Source organism: Mesoplodon mirus (genome assembly GCF_964341445.2).
Source record: "Mesoplodon mirus genome assembly, chromosome: 12".
Taxonomy (NCBI): Eukaryota; Metazoa; Chordata; class Mammalia; order Artiodactyla; family Ziphiidae; genus Mesoplodon; species Mesoplodon mirus.
In genome coordinates this window covers 35,292,470-35,315,807 of record NC_138988.1, presented here as the reverse complement: position 1 = coordinate 35,315,807, position 23,338 = coordinate 35,292,470, and the positions used below count along the sequence as shown (strand labels likewise).

General features: G+C 48.4%; 1 protein-coding gene across 1 annotated transcript in view; it reads left to right on the top strand.

Annotated features, from left to right (window-relative positions):
• Positions 1–23,338, top strand: part of CACNA1D (calcium voltage-gated channel subunit alpha1 D) — a 321,680-nt gene that overhangs the window by 230,015 nt on the left and 68,327 nt on the right. Inside the window, exons 10-21 of the mRNA XM_082638784.1 lie at positions 1,803–1,890; positions 3,211–3,237; positions 6,932–7,092; positions 8,005–8,230; positions 8,361–8,568; positions 10,893–11,013; positions 13,714–13,828; positions 14,357–14,426; positions 15,291–15,357; positions 16,103–16,250; positions 18,411–18,540; positions 21,792–21,851. Of these exons, the coding sequence (XP_082494910.1) occupies positions 1,803–1,890; positions 3,211–3,237; positions 6,932–7,092; positions 8,005–8,230; positions 8,361–8,568; positions 10,893–11,013; positions 13,714–13,828; positions 14,357–14,426; positions 15,291–15,357; positions 16,103–16,250; positions 18,411–18,540; positions 21,792–21,851 (1,421 nt within the window). The remainder of the gene's footprint in view (positions 1–1,802; positions 1,891–3,210; positions 3,238–6,931; positions 7,093–8,004; positions 8,231–8,360; positions 8,569–10,892; positions 11,014–13,713; positions 13,829–14,356; positions 14,427–15,290; positions 15,358–16,102; positions 16,251–18,410; positions 18,541–21,791; positions 21,852–23,338) is intronic.

Genomic DNA, 23,338 nt, shown 5'->3' with positions numbered 1-23,338 from the left:
TGGAGCTTTTTGTTAAAGGTTTTCCTGTGATTGGATTGTGGGCTTTTTTTTTTTTTTTTTTTTTCTCGGGCGGGCGGTGTTTTTGTCTGTTTTTTGCATGGAATGGTGAAAGAGTGAGTCAAAGTTTGTAGCTGGTTTCTTTCGACTTAATTAAGGAAGAAAAAGGTTATTCTGTGAGAATACCAGATGTATTATATGGTTCTGTAATGATCATTTTGTCTTCACTTTTGAAACCTTTGCCTAAATGTGCCTGGAGGTAGCTATTGAGCCCCACCCCTCGCAAGCAGGCTCAGTTCCCTGGGTGCTCACAGAAGGGAAGGGGTCTTCTTCGGTGCCTCAGAAAAGATGTTTCTCGGCTCTCTGGGCCCTTCAAGTCAGGTCTGTGTCCATCCTTGCCATTCACACCCTGTCTCTCCCCTGAGCAAGGTCCGCAGGCGTGCACTGTACAGACAGAGCTCGCTGGTCCCGCACCTTCGCCCTGCATGCCTGAACTGGTCTCAGACTCCGCCCCACAGCACTCCAGGCACCACTGCCGGGTTTTACAGCTGAAACCAAGGCGTCCTTCCTAAGAGGAACCATATGGGCAGAGCTTGCAGGGGGAAAGGCTTTCCTGTTGGCACCGTTAGGTCTATAAAAACCATAAGGTCACTGCAGTTCAAAGTTATGCATCAAGGAATAGAAGTGCATGGGTTCGGGTGATTCTCCTGTGTTTCAACCTTTGACCACCTCTTGTAACCCCAGAGCAGAATTAGTCATTACCGCACTTGCTCAGACCCCTGCGGTAGCTCTTGTCACAGTAGATTGAAGTCCACCGGGGGACTACCTCTCCCATGGGCCCTCCAGGGCAGGTGCAGCGCCCAGTCCCTCTCTGCGTCCTGCATCTGCTTTGCTGCCTGGTCTCCAGCACACGTCCGTGATGTTTCTAGGGTTGAATCAAGTGGAGGAGAAAAAACACCCGTGTGCCAGATGGTGGCTCTGGGTGGGTCCCAGGGCCTCCTGACACTAGCAGGTGCATTTCGACATTTCTTCCACTTCTGCTCATGATCCTGCTATGGGGAGGGAGATGTGCCCAGAGACCCTGGTAGCACTGGGACCACAGGCAGCTTTGCCTTCTGGTCGCTGGCTGGGAGAAAACCTTCTTCTCCCCATAAGACTACTTCTTGGTGCTCTAGTGCCGGTGTCTTTGGTCGGCACCTTCTGCATCTTGGCTTCACAAGCTGGGCAGAAGAACATCCGATAGATTAATGGAAAATGAGTCAAATTCTTAAATTTTTAAAGAGATTTTATGCTTGGTACCTTCATGCACTCCTCCCTCTAGAATACTTCCTCTCCTTCAGTATATTTAAAATAAGAATTTGTTTGTGAAATATTAGGTTTGTTCACAGATTTTCTAGAGTACTTGTTGGGACAAGAAAAGATGTAGCTGTAACTGAGATGTCTTGATGGCCTCTCAGCGCAAATCTGGAAATCAGAAGAATAAGCTGGCGCCAGGCACAGCGGCAGGATTCAGTTTGGTCCCCAGGCTTCTTTTCTTGGGAAGTTGGATGGACAGGATCTCTTCCTGTCGGGGGACTTTGTGGGCTTCCTCAGCAGATCACAGAACTGAGGGCTCCCCGCTGTGGAGGCGCCTGGCTTCTTGGCATTTCCTTTTGCCAGTCAAGCCCCTGAGGACCCTTCATCACCCTCCTCGCCCTCTTGCCACATTCCCCAAGGGTCAGCCTGGAGGCAGAGATCACATCTGTTTCATCCCCGGGCGCACAGTGCATCCGTGGCACCACTTAAAGCATTTCTTCTCCCCACAGCCAGCATGCCCACCAGTGAGACGGAGTCTGTGAACACGGAGAACGTGAGTGGGGAAGGCGAGAACCAAGGCTGCTGTGGGAGCCTCTGGTGAGTGGGGGGGAAGGGGGGTGCCCTGAACTCTCAGCTCCTCCCGGCTTCTTAGAGAAGCAGATATGAGGAAGACACCCAGATTTCAGGGGAGCCCTGGAGCCATGGCCTCAGGTGCAAGAGGGGTGGGCGGGCTCACCCTGGACCCCTTGGTCCTCCCCCTAGCCCAGATCCCCCAGACCCCCAGCATTTCACCTGCCTCTTCTCTCAGAGCGGTCTGTCCCGCTGAGGTGGAGCCTGCTGCGGGCTGAGCCAGGTAACCCGGCAATTCCCCTGTGTCCACTAGGTGCTGGTGGAGAAGAAGAGGCGCCACCAAGGCCGGGCCCTCTGGGTGTCGGCGGTGGGGGTAAAAGGCCCGATTCTCTGAGCCTGGTGCTGGCGTCAGTGCTTTGAAGGGCTTGTATGGCAGAATTGCTGATAGAATGTGCTACATATTTAAGTTTCCTTCACTCACGGGGTCTCCCAACCTCATGTATAGTGGCTGGATAACGAGACCCTGCCCTCCTCGGCTCACGTACTTTGTCTGGAGCCCTTCACCACCCTCTCCTAACTGTGGAGGATGCCATCACCTTAACACCCACTGGCTTTTTTCTAGACGAGCTGGGCTGCAGCAGCGGGTGCACCAGCAGCGTGCAGCGTGCAGAGCATCGCCTGCTTTTGGGGGAGGCCCATGCGGTTTTGTTTGCTTTCTGCTGCTGTCCTTTGGGTCTTATGTCTGTTGAGTACAGGTGTCGTTTTTAAGAGAATCTGATCTCCTTGGCAGAGGTTCATAAAAATGATGTGTTAGGAGCAGGAAACTCAACAGTTCATGAGGTAGATTTGCCTCCTCTCTCTTGCTCTGCCCTCCTACGATAGCATGAAGTAGGCAGGGAATGGGTTTGTCTTGCCATTTTACAGATGAGCACACTGAAGCTCCAAAAGGTGCGCTGCTTGCCCAAGCTCTCGCAGTGAGTGAAGAGCAGAGCTAGGACTCCGAGCCCAGGGCTCCTTTTGCTGTAGTAGCAGCAGCATGTGCTGCTGTTGAGATGTGAGGCTGAGCGGTGGGCAGGAGAGGGCCTGCTGGCTGCAGTGTGAGGAAGTTGGGTGAGGGGGGAAGAACCCCTGGCATCACCACCTGTGCCAGGGCTGCTCAGGCAGCTAAGAGTCTTCTCTTGCTTGGCCCCCTGCTCGGCACTCACCCCAGCTGGCCCGCTGTGGGAGCCGGGGGTGCTGGGTCCAGGCTTCCATGCATGGCTTTTATGATATCTCTGCTGAAATGTGGGGGGAGTGTATCCTCAAGACTTCCTAACAGGAATCATATTCTTTTTGTCTTTCTTTCAGTCAAGCCATCTCAAAATCCAAGCTCAGGTCAGTATCTTCTTTCTGTACTTTTTCTTAAGCCTGTGTGGGTTTTTTATGTTCAAACTTCTGAATTTTACACAGAGTTGCTCTAGACTTGGTTTTTCACTCTGTGGGCACTAACATTCATGTAGAAGATGAATTTGCCCAGTAAACAGTAAGTACCTGCCTTGGAGAACAGTGTAGTAGGTGCCAAAGATTCCCCCCCTCCAAAACAGACAGACCAATAAGATGCAGCAATGAGCAACGTTGTGCCTACTAATCAACCTTTTACATCCCCTCCCAGAGTCCTTTCTCTAAGAGAGATACTTCCTGTCACTTCTCTGCTTAAAGCTTTTCCATGGAAGGAAGTTCAAGAGGTCTTCTGAGTTGCTCGTAATGTTCTCTTTCGTGCTCTGGGTGCAGGTTACACAGTCTGTTGGTAAAAACTCATTGAACTGTATACCAATGGTTTGATACTTTTCCATATAAGTATTATTTTTCAGTTAGAAATAGGGTTTTACCACTATATACAAAACTTAACTTGAAATGGAATAGAACTGCATGTAAAACTTAAAACTGTAAATATTCTAGAAGAAAACATAGGAGAAAATCTTAGTGACCCTGGCTTAGGCAAAAGTTTCTTGGGTACAACACCCAAAGCACTGGCCGTAACAGGAAAAACTGATAAATTGGACTTCATCAAAATTAAAACTACTGCTCTTTGAAAGAAAAAGATCAGCTGCTAGCTGGAAGATAAAATATTTGCAAAACATAATTGATAAAGGACTAGTACCCAGTATATATAAAGAATAATGTCAGTAATAGGAAAACAACCCAATAAAAAGTAGACAATAGATTTTTAATAGGCATGTAGCCAAAGAAGAGATACAGGTGGCAAATAAGCACATGAAATGACCATTGGTCATTAGGAAAATGAGAATTAAAAATCACAGTGAGATACCATGACACATCTATAGAATGAATCAAATTTAAAAATCTGGCAATCCCACGTTTGACAAGGATGCAGATCAATGAAAATTCTTATACATTGCTGCTACATGTCAAATGACATAGCCATTTTAAAAGCAAGTTGACAGTTTCTTATAAAGTCAAACATATATTTACCATATGACCCAGCAATCCCACTTCTAAGGTATTTATATAAGAGAAATGAAGATAGGTATCTACACAGAAAAATTTTTTCATGAATGTTTATATTCATAAGCATTATATATGTATAATTTATAAATATAACATTTACATGTTTATTTAAAATTGCCAAAAGCTGTAAATAACTCAAATGCCCATCAAATGGTAAAGGGTAGACAAATTATAATTCATCCATATGATGGACTAAAACTCAGCAACAAGAAAGGAAAAAACTACTGAGAGATCAACAACACAAATGAATCACAAATGAATTTTTACTAAGTGAAGGAAGCCAGTCTTAAAAAGCTATATATTGTATGATTCTGTTCATAGGATTCCAGATGAAGCAAAATAATAGAGAAAGAGAACGAATCAGTAGTTTCTGGGGCTGAGGTGAGCAGAGTGGATTAACTACAAAGTGCCATGAAGGAACTTTATTGAGTGATGGAAATACTCTACATCTAGATTGTGGTTACAAACTGTAGAACTAAATAGAGTAAATTTTACCATATGTAAATTAGATCTCAGTAAACCTGACTTAAAAAAAAGGGACTTCCCTGGCGGTCCAGCGGTTAAGACTCCGCACTCCCAATGCAGGGGACACAGGTTCAATCCCTGGTCAGGGAACTAAAGCCCTTTCATGGACTTCTTGTTGCCAGAGGGCATTTAAATTCCTTCATAATTTGGCCCCCAGCTCACCAAAACATGGTCTCATGTTTTGACACCCTTCCCAGACTCTGCACTTTGTTATTCTGGACTGCTTTCAAGCCATCAAATGTACCACACACTCAGGTTCTTCCCATCCAAGTCTCTTTGGGGGAGCTGAGTGGAGTGCCCTGCCCTCTCCCCCCGGCTAACTCTTACTCAGCTATCGAGAGCCAGCCCAGACCTCAGCTTTTTGAAGAAGCCTTCCCCAGCTCTTCCAAAGATCCCTTGCAGCTCCCTTCTCTTTGCTCCTGTACCCAGTACCCTGGGTGTAACACTTGGTGTGGATTTATAATTACCTGCCACAGCCCGGTATACTATTCAAGGACAGGGGCCATGGACCATGCCTTCATCTCCACGTGCCTAGTGCAGGGTTTGTGGGGATGAGACAGTCCCCTAGATTTGGGAGACACCTGTGACTTGTCACCGCAGCGTGAATAGACCCACCAAGGCTGGATCTTGTTCAGGCCACCTTGCTTATGTGTACTGAATTATGCATCACAGGAGAAACCCAGTCTTGTGGGGACAGTTTTTAGTGTCCTCAGTGGACTTCTTCTATGCTGGTTATCATGTTTCCAGCTGCCATTACCATCAGAAACCACATAGCAAGAGCAGTAACCAAATGCACCTTGCTTGTTCCAGGTCTTGCCAAAGAGCTGGCACAACTCTTTCTTTGGCCCCTGGGTTACAGTGTTCTTAGCAGATCGGTGCAGCTGAGTTGGCCAGGGCTACAGCCCTGGACACAGCCTGGAGATTCTTCTGACTCAAGCACCTAAAGGAAGCACCCACCACCCCCCGTCACTGAGCACAGGCTGGACAGAGCTGACACTGCCACTCGGCCAGCCCTTCCCTGGGACCCCCTTCACCAAGCCATCCTGTGGCAGGGAACGTTTCCTATAGGGAGACGGGCTAAGGGAAAGAATACTTTCTCTAATTACGTACTGCAACTGCGAATTGGTAGAGGACATGCTACTTGTCTGTTTGGCTCAGCTCATTGTATTTGTATGGAAACATGATTCAATATTAGCTTTTCTCCTGAAGATATATTTTGAGCATCCCTAGTTAGAAAGGGCACCTGATGACTCAGGAGTACTCAACGTCAACAGCTCTCTCTGGCTCCAGAGGAACCTCCAGATTTAAGAAAGGACTGAAAGTTTTCCTAAAAGGAAAACTTGGGTTTGGGAGCACTTCGCTGCGTGGTAAATTCCGCATGATGATTAAGAGATGTGTATGATAAGCTGGTCTCTCTGCCCTGAGAGCTCGGACTGATCCATGTGCCTCGAGGTGGGCACGTGAACTGCATATGTGTACGAACTCATGATTCTGTGAATATCTAGATTTCCTAACTGGTTTGAGGACTGCATATGACAGATTATGGGGCTATCTAAAGCCATAGGAAGGAAACTGATAGCATGATCAAGTCAAGACTGTGCTTTTAAAAGTTGTATTTTAATTTTTTTTTTTTTTTTTTTTTTTTTTTTTTTTTGTGGTACGCGGGCCTCTCACTGCTGGGGCCTCTCCCGTTGCGGAGCACAGGCTCCGGACGCGCAGGCTCAGCGGCCATGGCTTACGGGCCCAGCCGCTCCGCGGCATGTGGGATCTTCCCCAACCGGGGCACGAACCCGTGTCCTCTGCGTCGGCAGGCGGACTCTCAACCATTGCACCACCAGGGAAGCCCTAAAAGTTGTATTTTAAAACCAAAGTAATTTGTCTTACGAGGTCTGGTCATTTCTATGCCATTTGTTCTCATCTTTCCTCCCTGCACCCGGACCCCAGCTGGGAGCTCCAGAGTGCAGCTACTCTTCAGTGTGGTGTTCATCAGGTGCTGCATCTGTCTTCCATGGAGTAACGTTTGCTTCTCTTTCAGCCGACGCTGGCGCCGCTGGAACCGCTTCAGTCGCAGGAGGTGTAGGGCTGCCGTGAAGTCTGTCACGTTTTACTGGCTGGTTATTGTCCTGGTGTTTCTCAACACCTTAACCATTTCCTCTGAGCACTACGACCAGCCTGACTGGTTGACACAGATTCAAGGTATAAGCAGAAGCCGTTCTCTTTTTGTTCCGAATAGGGGATCCCTGAGGCTGTCTGACTGCAGTCTAGTCTTTTCTGATGGACATAGGGTAGCATCCAGGACCATTTCCAGTGAGCAGTAGCTTGGAAGGTGGCAGAACCAAGCACAGGGCGCACCTGGAGAGGGGGTGTGGTCTGTGAGCACCTTGAAGCTGATAACTCCAGAGCAGCTCATTGTCTTCACCCTGTGACAACCTGGGATCAAGGAATCAGGCAGCTGGAAGGGACCTCATAATCCCTTCTCCCCGTCTCCACTGGAAGCTTTGCAAGCGGTGGCTGTTCACCTACCTCGAATGCCCCAGCAGGGTGGTATGGGAGCTCATCCCATTCTGAGTTCAGCAGTTTTGAGCCATTGTGAAGCCCTGCCTGACATCAAGTCAAATCTGTTTCTGTCTGATTCTCCAGCCTGCTGGGTGGCATTTTCTGAAGTGATCTTGATAGGCAACTGCTTCTTAGATCATGGTGCTTTAAGGAAGATCCAACAGATTTTTTTTTGTTACTGATTGAAACAAACAAACTAAAACCACGTGATGACCTAAATGCAGAATTGTAGGCTTTCAGGGCTCAAAAGTATCAGATATTATGTGGTAAGCTGCCCCTCCCCATTTTACAGTCAGTGAAACTGAGGCCCAGAGAAACCAAGGAACTTCTCCAAGGGGCACATGTCTGGGTAGTAGCCAGAAGCAGAACTAGAGCCTGACAGACAAGCAGACCATAAGCGTTCATGCCGCATTTCTGTAATTGGGGCAAGAGCAAAGACGAGGGCAGAGGTTCTTGGGGCACTTCTGGCTGGTGAGAGGGAGGTGGCGAGGGAGAGGTCAGAGCCACTCCCGTGACGAGATCCCGAGGACATGTGCCCCTTTGTCTTTCTAGATATCGCTAACAAAGTCCTCTTGGCTCTGTTCACCTGCGAGATGCTTGTGAAGATGTACAGCTTGGGTCTCCAGGCATATTTTGTCTCTCTTTTCAATCGGTTTGATTGCTTCGTGGTGTGTGGAGGAATTACTGAAACGATCTTGGTGGAACTGGAAATCATGTCTCCTCTGGGCATCTCTGTGTTTCGCTGTGTTCGGCTCTTGAGAATTTTCAAAGTGACCAGGTGAGGACGTGCGCATCTCACTGCAGGTATTTTCTGAACGTGGGTGGTGGTCAGCCCTGTCCCCGCCTGGGGGACCTTCTGCTCCATCCCCGGTGGCGCTCTGGGCTCACCCCCTTGTCTTGACTTGCAGGCACTGGACCTCCCTGAGCAACTTGGTGGCATCCTTGTTAAACTCCATGAAGTCCATCGCTTCGCTGCTGCTTCTGCTTTTTCTCTTCATCATCATCTTTTCCTTGCTGGGGATGCAGCTGTTCGGCGGCAAGTTTAATTTTGACGAAACGCAAACCAAGCGGAGCACCTTTGATAATTTCCCTCAAGCGCTTCTAACGGTGTTCCAGGTGGGTCCCCCGCCATCCTTGGCCTGGGCTGCACCTTAGGGGATGCCTTCTCATCTGTCCACGAATCAATAAGACAAAACACTCCATTGTTTTGTATTAGTAACCTCTGCCCTAATAACACTCTGATTAATTTTGTGCCATTTAAGTCATTTGTTTTGCATCTCACTCCAGATCTGTGTGCTGTGATTTCACGTTTTTGTGAGACCACTAGTTGTATTACGAAATAATCAACCCCAAATTTGTGTTTGATTGTATGAGGCTTCTGAGGTTCCTGTGACATAGGCTCTAAAATCCTCTTCTTGTCCTTTGCTAATTTTTGACAGCAGGCAAGTTTTGTAATCCTGGTTATAATGGATTTATGCAGAGAACTGACTTCTAAAGCCCTAATGCCTTGGTGTATAGTCAGAGGAATCAGGGTGATTAAAGAGTTGTGACAGCTTTCTGGCCCTTTGTTGTCCTCCCTCGTGTGATGTAATGGGGACACACAGACTCTGAGGATGTCTCTGCTGTTGGGGCCTTTGCGGGCATCGGGCTGAGAAGGGAGCAGCAGTGTCAGAGGTTCACAGGTGGCCCTGCACTCAGAGGCCCAGCCTCTCCACCCCACCTGGCTGTAAGCTGAGGTGTCCCAAACCCCCGCCTTGTGTATTGTGAGCTGAAGCCCTTCCTTAGAGCCTGGCAGGTAGATTTAAAAGACCCATCTGCCTGGGAATTCCCTGGCGGTCCAGTGGTTAGGACTCCATGCTTCCACTGCAGGGGGCGTGGGTTCCATCCCTGGTCGGGAAACTAAGATCCCACAAGCCACGCAGCGCCCTTGTTGCCCTCATCTGCCCTTGTTGCTTTTCACATGCGATGCCAGCAGCGAGTCCTGTGGGAGAGGGGGGAAGGCCTGTTGGGAGGGGCAGTGGACATGGACATCCCACGGTGGCTCCTCCAGTGCCCAGCTCTGTGACTTTGGAAAGTCACTATTTTCTGAAAAATGAGAGCCTAGGGAATGATCTCTAAGGTTCTTTCCTACTTGGACATTTCGAAGTGAATGGAATTACTGTCACTGCTCTCAACCTGGCCTATAGCAATAAAGTGTAATATAACTCAGTTTTAATTTTTGGCCACTGATGAGTCTTTTTTTTTTTTTTTTTTTTTTGGTACTTTCAGAGAAACCTGCATGGTGGCGGTGGTTTTTGTAGTACGTGTGCACGGCACAAAATTCTAATGTTAAAAAAGCATATAAAGTGACAAGTCTCCCTCCCACCCAGCCACCAATTTCCCGTTGTCGGAGGCAACCACCATTAAGCAGATTCTTTGGTATTCTCCCAGTATATTCGCTCAGATGTAAATAAACATACCTACCTGCCTGTCGACCTACAGATGAATTTACACGGATGGTGGCTCATCCTACATGCTTTTTTTCGTCTTTCCTTTTAACACCTCACATGTCCTTAAGAACCTTGTTTATTGGTCCGTAAAACGCTTCTGCCTCCTTTTCAATGCTGCCGTGTTGTGTGGTGTGGGTGGGCCAGAATTCATGGGTCCAGTCCCCTGCTGATGAATATTCCACTGTGTCTCGTCTTGGCTGAGTGGATGACCTTGAAGATACACCATGGGGCACGTGTGTGACAGTAGGTCTGTAGGATAAACTCCCCAAGTGGCATTGCTGGTTTAAAGGGTGTGTGTCCATTTTTAACTTTGATGCTCTCGCCCAGGTGTTCTCTTCAAGGCTGTGGTAGTTCATCCTCCAGTGATGGGGTGTGGGGACTGCCCCTTGCCTAACTCCCTTTCACCATAGTGAGTGTTCAGACGTTTGGATTACTGCCAGTCTGGTAGATGGAAATGGTATCTCATTGTAGTTTTAACTGATATTACTGTTGTCAGGAGTGATGTTGAATGTCTTCTCATGTGAGCAAGAGCCATTTATAGTTCCTTTTCTGTGAATTGCTTTACCTTTTCAAACCATTTGCCAAATTTCTATTTGGTTGTACGGCCTGTTTTCTCTGGGTATGTATATACGTGTTTAAATGCACAAAGGTCCTGGAGAGACACACCAACAACATGCTCCTGGGGAGGGGACCAAATGGGCTGGGGTGTAGTCAAAGGGTACACAAGTCTTACGTGGAATGCTATTTTACTTTCACCAGAAGAGTTAACTCATGTATTTATGTGATTAAGCATAACATTTTAAAAACTATAGGATAACGGATGCATTTGTTCAGTGCAAACTGAACTGTGAAAGGCAGGTTACACCAGACACGGGCAGCCCCCAGGAGCTCTGGGAGAACCGTGGGAACTGTGAGTCCACCTGCCCGCTGATCCCAGTTTTGGCTTCTTAGATTCTGACAGGTGAAGACTGGAATGCTGTGATGTATGATGGCATTATGGCGTACGGGGGCCCGTCGTCTTCGGGAATGATCGTCTGCATCTACTTCATCATCCTCTTCATTTGCGGTAACTGTATCCTTCAGCCTTCGGGCTGACCCGGGCCGCCTTGTTGTCCCTGTCGTGTTTGCTATCTTCCTCTCTGAGTTTCCCCATGGCAATGGTGGTAGCCGTTGTGGTGGGGAGGTGAGTGCCCTCACCTCACTCTTATGCCCTCCTTCGCTGTTGCTAGGGCAGCACAGGAGAAGCAGAGTCTCAGTCAGGCTTTGAGGAATGAGAGCAGCCACGGGAGGGAGCCTGAGACGGCACGTGGGCTGCACCCGTGGTCACCCACTCGGCATGACGTCCCATCTCCTGTACAGGTCCCAAGGGATGGCTTAGGGCAAAGCCCTGTTGTTCTCCATGCCATCACCCTTGCGGGTGTAGGGAGGAAAAATGTCCCTCTAGCTTCCAGGTACTTTTGGCTGGCTAGTAATCAAATTGAGGTAAGACAGATTAAGAGGAGGAAAACAAATTTAATTTCATACAACATCCCTTGAGCTGTTTTCCCCTTCATCTTCTCTGGCTTGTTAGTGAATTTTCTTCAGGGTGGAAACCCCAGTGCAAACCTATGGGGACAATGCTTTGTTCTTCAGTCTATTATATGGAAGTCCGTCTCTCAACACATAGAAATCCTAGGAGTCTCTCATGCAGCTCCAACAGCCCTGCTGCAGGGAACTACCCTGCTCCCCCTGCCCGGAGGGCAGCTCTCCTGCCCGGCTCTCTGCATATGCCTCTTACTGCCTGTGGGTCCTGCTGGAGTTGGGGGTGGCATTTCTCCATCTTCCCAACTAAATGAGAAGCTTCTTGAGTCACCGATCTCTTTTTGTATTCGCACATCTCGTGGCTTACACCACAGGGTCATGCACAGACAGCCCTTGGTCAGTGTTTGTTAAATGAATGATCAGTGTTTTCTTTTTCCACTCTCCTCGTGATTCATTCTTTAGACCACAGCCATATACTGGCCCTAATCTGCAGAGAAGTATTCCCTGGCCACTTTCCAGTTAGATATTGTTTTCTTTGTAGTGCATGTATTACTCTCTGAAATCCTTAAGTAGTTTATGTTCTGTCCCCCACAGCTAGAATAGATGCTCCTCAGGAGCTTGGACTCCAGTCTGTCCTGTTTCCTCCCATGTCCCCAGCACCCAGAACAGTGCCTGGTACATCAGAGGTGCTTGACAGATGTTTTCAAATAGATTCCACAGCACACCACTGTTTAGGAGGGCCTGGTGGGTAATGCTTCTGAAAACAGATAATGGGTATTTGCTCTTGGAAACCGCCTGTTACAAACGTGTAAGATTTTCCTGTGGTTTATTACCCAGCATTTTCTTTCTACTACCTAAAAGAATCTCGTGTCATTGTAAGACTAGAGATACGGTATTTCTTCGTTGCGATCATTAGCAGGGATTCCCAGTGCAGTGATTCCAGCACGAATCGTTTTCTGAGCCGTGATTGCACCACGTCTGTCAGAGGAGAGCTCGTGTTGCGAAGCCGTTGCCAAGCCCAGGACAGACTGCTTCCCCAGGCTCATGGCCGCTCTGTTAAAAAATAATCCTACTGTACCAAAGGTGTTTTGAAAGTCTTCATAGAATCCACTCACATTTCTATCCTCTTTAAAGACTTGAATAGGCCAAGCATGACTTCCCCTGGAAGCCTGCTCATCATCAGCGCCTTGTTAGGTTATGTTTGTTGACATGTTCAGCAACCTGCCTGAGAGTTCAGATTGCGGAGGGCGTGTGGGACCGTGCTGTGCCTCTCCTGTCTTGGGGTCCCTGGGCTCCCATTGTCTTGCATGCAGGAGGCGGTACGTCAGCTAGAGGGAAGCATCAGTCAGAGAAGGGAGTCGTTTTGACCTATTTATTGCCCTCTGATCCCTGTGCTTCTCCAAAATGTACTTAACTGCTAACAAGTAAGAAACAGGCATCGTCTGATTTGGGAACCTTATTCAGGATATTTTTTTCAGTCATTCAAGGAAACCACACATAGAACATTATAGTAAGAGCCAAAAACCTGATAACTTGTTCAGTCACCTAACTTTTTACTATTTGCAAAAATGAAATTCAACCACAATAGACTAAGATACAGCCACCGGGGGACAATGCAGAGGAGTAGTCCAGCGCCATCAGGCAATAAGGCAGGTGTGCTGGAGTCAGTCAGTGTTTGTGGAATTAATGAATGAACAAGGTATTCACAGACTCGGAAGGTCATTTCAAATAAGAAAGGCTCAGGCTGCCTTGTGTGATGGGATCATCATTTGAATAATGTGTAGCCTTTACAGGGTCTTATTTGGAAAGGACACCCCAGATAGATATGTTGTGGGTGTGAGTGTTTTAAAAGAAAGAAAACAAAATGCATAAAGCAAAATGCAAAATGCATAAAAACAACACGCTCGTGTTATAGATTGTTTTATGCAATGTGTGTCGTAGACACCTAGATGTATAGACACATGTGCACAAGCACATACATGCACACGCATGAAGGGGGATGTTGGCGTTTGTAGGTTTTCATGGGTTTTGGTGAGTCTTAATTTTGTGTTTGGCCAGCTTATCTTCTACAGGTTCTAGTTCGTTTTTTTAAAAAGTGGGACTCGGGTCTCCTAGCTTTACCAAGTGAACATAGCACTAGGGGACAGTTACCTGTCACCAGCCTCCTGAACACGGGGGTGTTTCATTACCATTATTGACCGTGTGTAGCTGCATTTAGAACCGCGTTGCATCCTTAACATTTTCAAATTAGATATTCTACTGAATGTCTTCTTGGCCATCGCTGTAGACAATTTGGCTGATGCTGAAAGTTTGAATACTGCTCAGAAAGAGGAAGCTGAAGAAAAGGAAAGGAAGAAGATTGCCAGGTAACCCCATTTTCACCTGGGCGGTTTGCTGAAGGGTTTGACCCGGGGAGCCATTCGCAGGTGGGGCCTGCCAGGGCACCGGACTCCACAGCAGCTGCAGCTCCTGCGCTGCTGCTTTGTGGGGATCCTGGCTGGTCCTGTGAGGCCGACCAAAGAGGATGGACTCTTGGGCAGAACCCAGGCCCTTGGCTCTCATCCCCTCGGAGCTGAGAGTAGGAGTCACACGTCCCCATGCTTAACGAATCACTGCAGTTAACTTTGGCATCATAAAATAAATGATGCATTCAATGCTGATTAGCTCTTGGATGAGAATTTTAATAAGATGATCTGTGTAATGAATCCAGTGCAGTGAGGTGAACAGGAAGCTCTGGGTGTGGGTTGTGCTATGTTCTTGCGATTAGGGTTGTTGCCAATTAAATTCTGTCCTTCACTGGGCCACTGTTGATTCAGAATCCTGATTAGCTTTTTTATACAAAGCAATATGGTTACTTGGGGTTTTTTTGTTCTCTTCTCTCCTCTTCTCTGTAGAAAAGAAAGCCTGGAAAATAAAAAGAACAACAAACCAGAAGTCAACCAGATAGCTAACAGTGACAACAAGGTAGATGTTACATTCTCCACTTGGTTTCAAAATGATTCTGTTGATATCACCATAAATGTACCCTTTACACCATGACATTGTTGTGTGTGATATTTTGGAGTAGTGAAAGTGTGGCACCCCGTCATAGACACTGGCTTTCCAGGGGTGTCTGAGTGAATTAAGGCACTTAGCTCATGGTTAACAGTATTTCACCAGAGAGCTGGTATGATGCATCCTGAACTGGTCTGACCGCTTATTTTTTCTTGATCGGAATGATGTGGTCAGGCCTGACCTGTGTCAGTATCTTCTCAGTGGGGATTAAAATCAAGGATTGCTGAAAGATGTCTGTCCCCAGAGCGTGGGTGTCTCAGGATCAGAGGGTCTGGGTGCTCAGGGCCCTACTGTGAAACTTCGTGCACCGTGTCAGCTCTGGATTTTTCATTAATTTGTTCATTTATTCAGTGAGTCAGTAAATACTTTGTGAGTGGTGACTGTGTGTCAGATACTGGGGATCGGGAACGGCCAAGACCAGCGAGGTCCCTGCGTGCGTGGGGCTCCCAGTCTGGCGGGGCGGCAGGAATCTGTAAGGCAGTTCTCATGTAGCGTGGGTGCCAGTGTTGGGAGAGGAAGAGGCATGGGTGGGGCTGGCTGTCCATGGCTGGGCAGGGGTTACACCAGTTTACTCCTCATCTGCCCTCAGACCTTCTGTTTTCAGCAGAGTCACCATCTGGGGGCACCTGCTGTCTCGACACACTTACATACAGCGCACACTCTGGAGACAATTCCTCTGCCCCTTGCTGAATGGCAGGGTTGAGCCTTTACTTGCCCCTCTCAAGTACATTTAAGTCAGTCTCCGTTCCTCCCAAGACTTCTCTGTCTTCCCAGGTCACCATCGATGACTACCGAGAAGAGGATGAGGACAAGGACCCCTACCCGCCTTGTGATGTGCCAGGTATGTGGTGGAGGCCAGAGACAGGCTCTCAGCGCATGAGCCATATGTCTTTTCTCTCACTCTGATCAGCGGCTGAGTCTGCGGCTGGCTGGACCAGCTGGGCACACGCGGGGCTGCCGAGGCTGCCGAGGCCACGGGTGCAGGCCCCTCGTGGGCCGGTTAGCTCTGCTTTTTCTCGTGGTTGTGGGCGGCTCATGTAACCTAGGCTCCAGGGGGTGGGGAGAGAATGTGTAGGTGGAGCAAGGCAAGCCCACACTGGGCTGGGACGTCTCTCTAGGAGATGGCCAGTTATCAACACTCACCTGATACTTTCACCTCGACTGAGGCCTTTACTGGCTGACATAGGAGGGACCGTGGAGTCAGGGAGCCTGGGGGCCTGTGGGTGACTTGAAACCCCACACGGTTTTTCAGGCTGGAGCTGAGCACAGAGGTTGCTGGGGACGCAGCAAGGTGCTGGGGGGATGGGCAGTGAGAATCCCACAGCTGCCACCTTCACCTTCGCTCAGATCTTAAACTGCTGGGGCCTCATGCCCACAGCTATGCATGCTCACCAGATGGGCCGCTTCTCAGCCCCTCCCCACCCCCACATACTCTCCGTTCAGATTTGGAAGGGTTTTGATTAATGTAAGCTGATAGATGATGTTAACGTTTAAGCCAAATATTCATATGAAATTGAGGACGACCACTGAAACCCAAATGCAGTCTTTGTTTATTTCATGCCTAAAAAAAAGTGTCTCCTTTAAAGTAGGTGAAGAGGAAGAGGAGGAGGAAGAGGATGAACCCGAGGTTCCTGCTGGCCCCCGTCCTCGAAGAATCTCTGAGTTGAACATGAAAGAGAAAATCACCCCCATCCCCGAAGGGAGCGCTTTCTTCATTCTTAGCAAGACCAACCCGTAAATATCCCCTTTCTAGTTGCACAGCTGCCCCGTCTCCCCCAGGAACCTACAGGTTGCTTGAGGGTGGCTGGGGATGGGGTGAGGGAAGATGGTTCTCAGCCCCTTTCTGCGCCTGAGCGTCAGGGCCCCCAAGCCCCCTCGGACCCCTGTCCTGCTCCAGCCTTGCCTTTGCCCTCTGTTCATCTCTTCCTAGCCTTCCTGTGCCTGGACCAGGGGCTTAGGGGTGTGACCAGGTCCTGGGAGAAGTGCTGTTCCAGATTCTCCTCCCCCCAACCCCTGCACTGGGGCAGCAGTGGTGCAATACTGTGGCTTGGTCAGAGCCCACAGCTCTGGTGTGCCGTGAGTCGTCACCTGTGAAGTGTTTTCCATCCAAAGGACCCTTTCTTCACGAGGGGGCCTTCTGTTAAGATGCTGTGGGGGATGAGGATTTTGACCAACTTCTGCAGAGTATCTTCACCCAGAGATCCAGTTTAGTTTATTACTTTTCCCTACTGGGTTTGACGGTGATAAAGTAATAATCGCTCAGTGATATTGTATAGATGGTGGCTATTCAGTTCAACTCCCTGATATCCTGCTTAAAATGCATTTCTCTTGTTAAAATGATCAGGTGCTCACCAGGAGCATGGTCATTACTCACAAGTACTGTGAGAGGAAGATGTGTATTTACTAGCTCGTTTCTAGCTTTCAAATGATCTGGGAAGGAGTGAAGTGCCAGGGGGAATCGATGGCTCCTGGAAAGGTTTCTAGAATTGCAGAAGCAGTTCTGGGCTGTCAGCGAAGAACTCCATAAATTCACAGGCTCCAGGGAGACATAGGTGGGAAGCAAGGGGGGCTGCAGTCTTACCGACTTGAAGCCTGGATGGTAGTCTTTATCGCTCATTACCGTTGACAGTTTGGGTATCTCTTTTAAAAAGTTATTCAGCTGACTCCCTGACATCTACAGCTCATTACCTCTGCCTGTATTGGAGGAATGGATTGATTTTCCCCCAAAGCTTCGAGCACTCCTGCCCTCACAGCACTGGAAGGCCTTCCCTTGCTGCTGATGGCTTGCAGGCCCTCCAGAGACCACATCCCAGCATTAAGCAGCCCCAAAAGGGAAGATTTGAAGCAAGGGGTCACCTTCCTATAAAGTGGACTCCAGTTTTTAAAGTGAACAAAACGTTTCAAAGGAAAACCTACATGTATTCTATAGACAAAAAAAAAAAAAAAAAAAAAAATCTTTAAATTCTCAAGTCAAATATTGAGGCTAAGGGAAGTCAGGCACTAACTTCACTAACTGGCCCATGGGACATCAGGGGCATCAGGAAAGGCTCTGATGGCCTGTGGAGCCGTTGTGAGAGCCAGGGCTGGGGGTGCTGAGCACGTGCAGTAGCATCCTTCTAAGATTCTTGCATGATGGTGTAACTTTCACTTGACTTTCTCAGAAGTACTTGTTGTGGGTCGACTCCCCCTCCTCCCCACAAAAAATAGCACTTATGACGGAATCTCCACATAACAGGAGATTCCACCAAGCCTCACTCACCGTGGTCATGTTTTGATACAGCCCAACTGCTGGGATAGCTCCTATTCTTTGTGAGCTGTTGGCATGAGCTCTGACCTCGGTCTCTGTTCCAAGGCAGGGAAAGGGAGCAGCTGGGCTTCATGTTATGGTGGGGTTATGTCACCCTCAGACCTGGACTGGAAATCTGCCCCTGGTCCCTACTATCTGGGTCACCTTTTTTTTTTTTTTTTTTTTTTTGGCCACACACCACTCGGCTTGTGGGATTTTAGTTCCCTGACCAGGGATCACACCTGGGCCCTCGGCAGTGAAAGCATAGAGTCCTAACCACTGGACCGCCGGGGATTCCCATAGCTGGGTCGCCTTAAGAAAGTTCTTTCACAGGCTGAAGCCTCAGTTTCTTCACCTTTAGATGGACGGTGTCCACACTTTTAAGGTCTCAGTGAATGGTCTCTGTGGCGTGTCCATACAGAACACTTGGGGTCTGCCTTCCTGGGGTTTCCAGGGGCTGATGGTCCGGTGGGTCCGTTTGCTGGGTCGGGGCTTGGGCGGCACAGGGACAGCTGTCCTCCACCTGGTTCGTCACCGCGGAGTGGCCCTAGTGTGCTGAGGGCCTGGGCCCTTCTGGGGCTGCGTCCATGCGGCGGCTTTCCCCGCAGGATCCGCGTGGGCTGCCACAAGCTCATCAACCACCACATCTTCACCAACCTTATCCTCGTCTTCATCATGCTGAGCAGCGCTGCCCTCGCCGCCGAGGACCCCATCCGCAGCCACTCCTTCCGGAACACTGTAAGCCCCCAGCGAGGACGGCAGGGCGGGGCTCCCCGGGTCGGCGCTGAGCTCTCGGGCAGAGGCTGCGTCCGCGCAGGGCCTTCAGGGGCCATGAGGACAAAAGCTCAAGTGGGCCTCTTGTTCACCTGTAGGCATTTTGTTTCAGGTTTGTCAGTGCCAGAGAGGTTTTGTTTTATGGGCACAAACTTTTATTGAATCATATGTTTTACCCCTCGTTTCAAATATTCTGCAATAACTGAGTATTTTCAGGGGCTCCGCTTCTCTACCTCTCCGTTCCTCGCTGCCAACATCTTGGTCCCTCTTTCCCCTTCCCTGGTCCAATTCACATGCACACCTATTTTGAGATTCCCGCCTGGTGGCAGCATCCAGCAGGAGAGAAAGTAAAATTGAAACCAGGTGTGTCACACGCCCGGGAGCTCTTATGTAGGGTTGGCAGGAAGACTTAAATGCACAAAGCTACTTGGTTCTGTTACTGACAAGAAATACAAGTTAGGGAAATGACAGATGTGGACCTGAAGGGTTCAGTGGAGAAGAACTACGTTTTGGTTAGTTTGGGGCAGGAGGTGGCTTTACAAAGAAAACAAGCAGAGGGTTTAGTCTTGTATTTGTAATCAGTTTCATAATTTAGGGCTGGCTCCCTTTCCCAGCATCGATGTTGGGCAGAGACTGATACCTAAATCAGATCTTGCCTGAGCAGTTCAGTCTCAGCAGGTCAGCTGTCAGCACTGAGAACAGTCCAGAGGCGAGACAGCTTCAGAGGACTGTAGCCTGTTGACTGCCCGGCCTCAATACCGTAGCGCAGTTTCAGATGATCGCCCAGAAAGCTGCCCGGGGAGGGAGGCCCGCAAGTGTGCGAGGCCGTCAGGGGTCGCTGCCTTGCCTGGTTGGTACCTCTTTTGGTACAAGAGATTTTTAGAGATTTGTGGATTTAGACAAATCACCAGATCAGTGTCCCACGATTTCAGTTGTGACAACCAAGCCCTGTGCTGTCTTTTCATTTCCAGTGCTCTTGGTTTGAAGCCTGGCAAACCCAATCTATCAGATTGCTGAAATTCAGGCACCCTGATACGAAGATTAAAAGATCTTCCCCTCAGAGCATGTGTGGGTGATGTAAAGATGAAGGCCCTGAGCCTGTCTCAATCTGTACTCAGAGGTTAGGGCTTTTGTTAAGATTCTCGAGACTGTCTAAACACTCAGATGGAACAAGGCCCTCAGTGTCACTGGTTCCATCCGAAAGATGAGACACAAGGGGGAAAAGCTGTTTGGGAAAAAAAATACCATTATGTGATGGACTAGATCAGAAGCTAGTCCTAGAACACAGATTGACAAAGAGTTAATTTACATGCGGGCCTCATGTTCTAATTTTTTATTGTAATTGCTTCCCCATGGGTTTATTTCCCTGCCACTTTTCCCAAGAATGTTATTGTTCTTTTTTAATAGATGTACATATGTATGTGTGTCTTGCTTTTAAAATGCCACAGTGTTTTTATTTGACTGTAGTCAGAACACTTAACATGAGATTTTCCTTGACAAAGTTTTAAGGATACAAGACCGTATCCTTAACCCTGGGCACCATGTTGGATGGCAGATCTCTGGAACTCACTCACCTTGTATGACAGGAACTTTACCCACGTCCACCTCCCGCAGCCCCTGACAACCGCCATTCTGCTTTCTCCCTGCGAGTTTCACTACTTTAGATACGTCATATAACTAATATCATGCAGTGCTTTTTTTTTTTTTTTTTTAATCCTTAGCTGATTCATTAGTGAAAAAGAGAAAGGAGGCAGAGTGAGGAAAGAACAACCTGCGTCCAAGAGCTTTGACCCCGGGTACCAGGCCGAGTTGTTGGCTTGTCGGCAGCTGTGTCATTCTTGGCTACCCATGTGCTTTCAGCAGGCACAGCCCTGCTGCGACCTCGGAGGGGCTAAGGAGGAGGGGCAGGGTTCCCCGTGGGCAGCCTTGGTAGTGTACTGGGAAAGACCTTTTATTGCCTGGCCAGAAACACAGATACACAGAAGGGTTCCAGCAAAATGTATAAATCCCCAAATGGAAACAGTTTGGAAAATGAATAATACTGTCTGAAGAGAGAGAACTTCAGCGAGGAGGGCTGCCTTTGAAACAGAGGTCCTCGCCTTAGTGTAACAGTAGTAAGGACTCCCCTGGGGTGGGTCCCACACGGACACAGCACGGCCCGTGGCTCTTGACTGGCATATCGGAGGCCTGGCTTCCCTCTCAGCGATGCAGAGACTGGCCGCGTGGCCTGAGCAGCTGCCCCCGTTCTCAGCATCCACATCTGTGAAATGAACGGAGTTGGCCTGGGTGGGCTCCATGGGTTATCTTCCAGGGCCGCTCTCTTCAGTTCCCCCAAACCACAGAGCCCAGTTGTCATGCAGATAAGCAGCCAAGATGGCCTCTTCCAGTGGCAGAGTCTCGGCTGCTGTGTTTGTGGCTGAGGATTCCCTGTGGGCAGCCTTAGGCCCACTGCTGCCCACCTGCCCGCCCTTCAGCCCGCATGGCTCTGAGGAGAAGCAGGGACCCCAGAAGGGGTTAGCAGGACTCCACTGGTTGGAAAGGAGACGGTATTCTCAGAAATGCTGATAAAGTGGCCTGGACCATCATTCAGAGGCCAAGTCAGTCCGTTCTTTGAATGGGCCCAGCAAGGAAAAAACCTGCCTTAAGAGAGAGAGCAGTGTTAGATGCAGAGCAGCGGGCAGGAGGAAGATGATAAGTGAAACTCTTCCTTGCAGATTTCTCCAGCCGGGCACATCGGTGGGGGAAGGGTGTTTGCTCCCTGATTGAATGGCCTGGAACTGGAAGGGACACGTGGCCCCATTTGGTGCCACTAATACCTTTGTTTACATTTTCCCTCCAATCCAAAGTTCAGCTGAATCACAGCATATTTCATTCTACCAAAAAGGCAGTTAAAAATCTAAAATGTATGTGAGACTAATTTATCTGGTGCCACAAGTTACCTATCAGCATAGTGCTTTCATAAGTGAGCCTCTGTCTGCCCAGAACATGAGGCTGGGCCGGGGGCAGAGGGGGGCAGTCACCAGGAGTGGTTACAGGAGGTAAGTATCCCCAAAGCTCTTGGTTGGACCAAAGTGGGGCCCTTTGAGCATCTCTGCACTTTCCTCCAGGGTGGCAGGCGTATCCCGGGAGAACGGGTCTCTGACCGCTTGTGGGCCTGTAGCTGTTGGGGTTTGTCCGGATGCCTTTTTCTCATCTCCACGTGTTGTGCCTTGCAGATACTGGGTTACTTTGACTATGCTTTCACAGCCATCTTTACTGTTGAAATCCTGTTAAAGGTAATGGCTTTTTCATTGATCCTCGCATACTCTAAAGCAGCGGTAGCAATAACGGTGGCAATTCTTTGTTTACCTTCCAGATGCTAGGTTATGCAGATTATGTCTTCACTGGTACTTTTGCATTTGAGATCGTTTTGAAGGTAACAGGTGCCACAGGAGTGTGTTTCAGGGGCCTGCTCCTGTGTGTGACACACGGCCAAGACGCGTGATGTGCTTCTGGCTATTTTCAGTTTTTGTCCTCTGTGATCAAGCTCCGCTTTTTTTTTTTTTAACCAAAGGATTTTTTTCCTGTAACCATTCAACTTGTTTTTGCTGTTTCTTTTTAACCTTTGAATGCATGTAGGAGCTACTTTGGCTTCCTAATAGTGATTGGAAATTATATTTTGCTCCTTTTTTAATGTCCTCTGAAATGTGTCAACTGATAACAGATACAACACTATGTGTGAACTTTCTTCCACCCTTCTTGACATCAAAGTCAGAGGAAAAGCATTTCTTCTGTGAAGGGAATGTCTCTCTTCTCATTTCTTTGACTGCATTATGTTTTCAGTGCCCTAAAAGAGTAACACACTATTTTCTTGCAACAGGATTTGCAAGATAATGTGGGTCTCTTTGTGTTAAGATATATCTGTTTTAATGGATGGGCTTACATTTATACAAACGAAAAGAGCACCCTCTGGACAGGGGGCCCGGAATGTACTGCCCATGCATGAGTTGCCAGTTGCCATTGCTGCATGTGGTTTGTGTACTGGTTGTGAAGGCCACCCTGGGGAGAGCTCGTTCCTATGTACTCAGAGGTCTGGAGACCCACAGCAGAGAGCCCAGAACCCCTGACTTGCTGAGGGGCATGCTTCCTCGCAGTACTGGGACAACGTGGCCCGGGACAGCTGTCAGGGCAGTCATCTCCTAGTGGAGAGACAAGCTGGGAAATGAGGTCTTGGAACCACAGTTTCTTTAAACCATGTTGGGGTTTTTGTGTGTGCATCTCAGGATAAAAAAAAGAAAAAAAATGTATTTTAATGTACCGTGGAACTTGGGCTCTTTACAAAATCTTCTGTAAAATGAAACCTCAGTTAACATTCCAAGCAATAGGGTATTTAGTTATCTTCTCTCTCTCTTTTTTTTTTTTTTGGTTAATGAAAATACTAGCACAAAACCAACGAACCAACCTCTGTTTAAACCCTTGTTAAAAATCTTCTAGGCATTTGAGTTCATTTTCCTGCCTTTAGGCCAGTAAATTTGCTTAACGGTTGTCCTAAGTGAGATGCTGCCTGGGTCAGTGAACAGATTCTACCTCTATCTCCACGGTGATGGGCATTGGAGCAGAAGGCACAGGGCGTGGGGTGCAAGGACGCTCACCTGGCCTCTGCTTCATCCTGAGCTGCTTTTTTTCTTGGCAATTTGCCTTCTCCTCAAACTGAACAGGAAATGTTGTCTTTAGCCTGTTAGCCTGGTTAATTGAGGTTTTACTTTCCACATTTTTAAGTTGT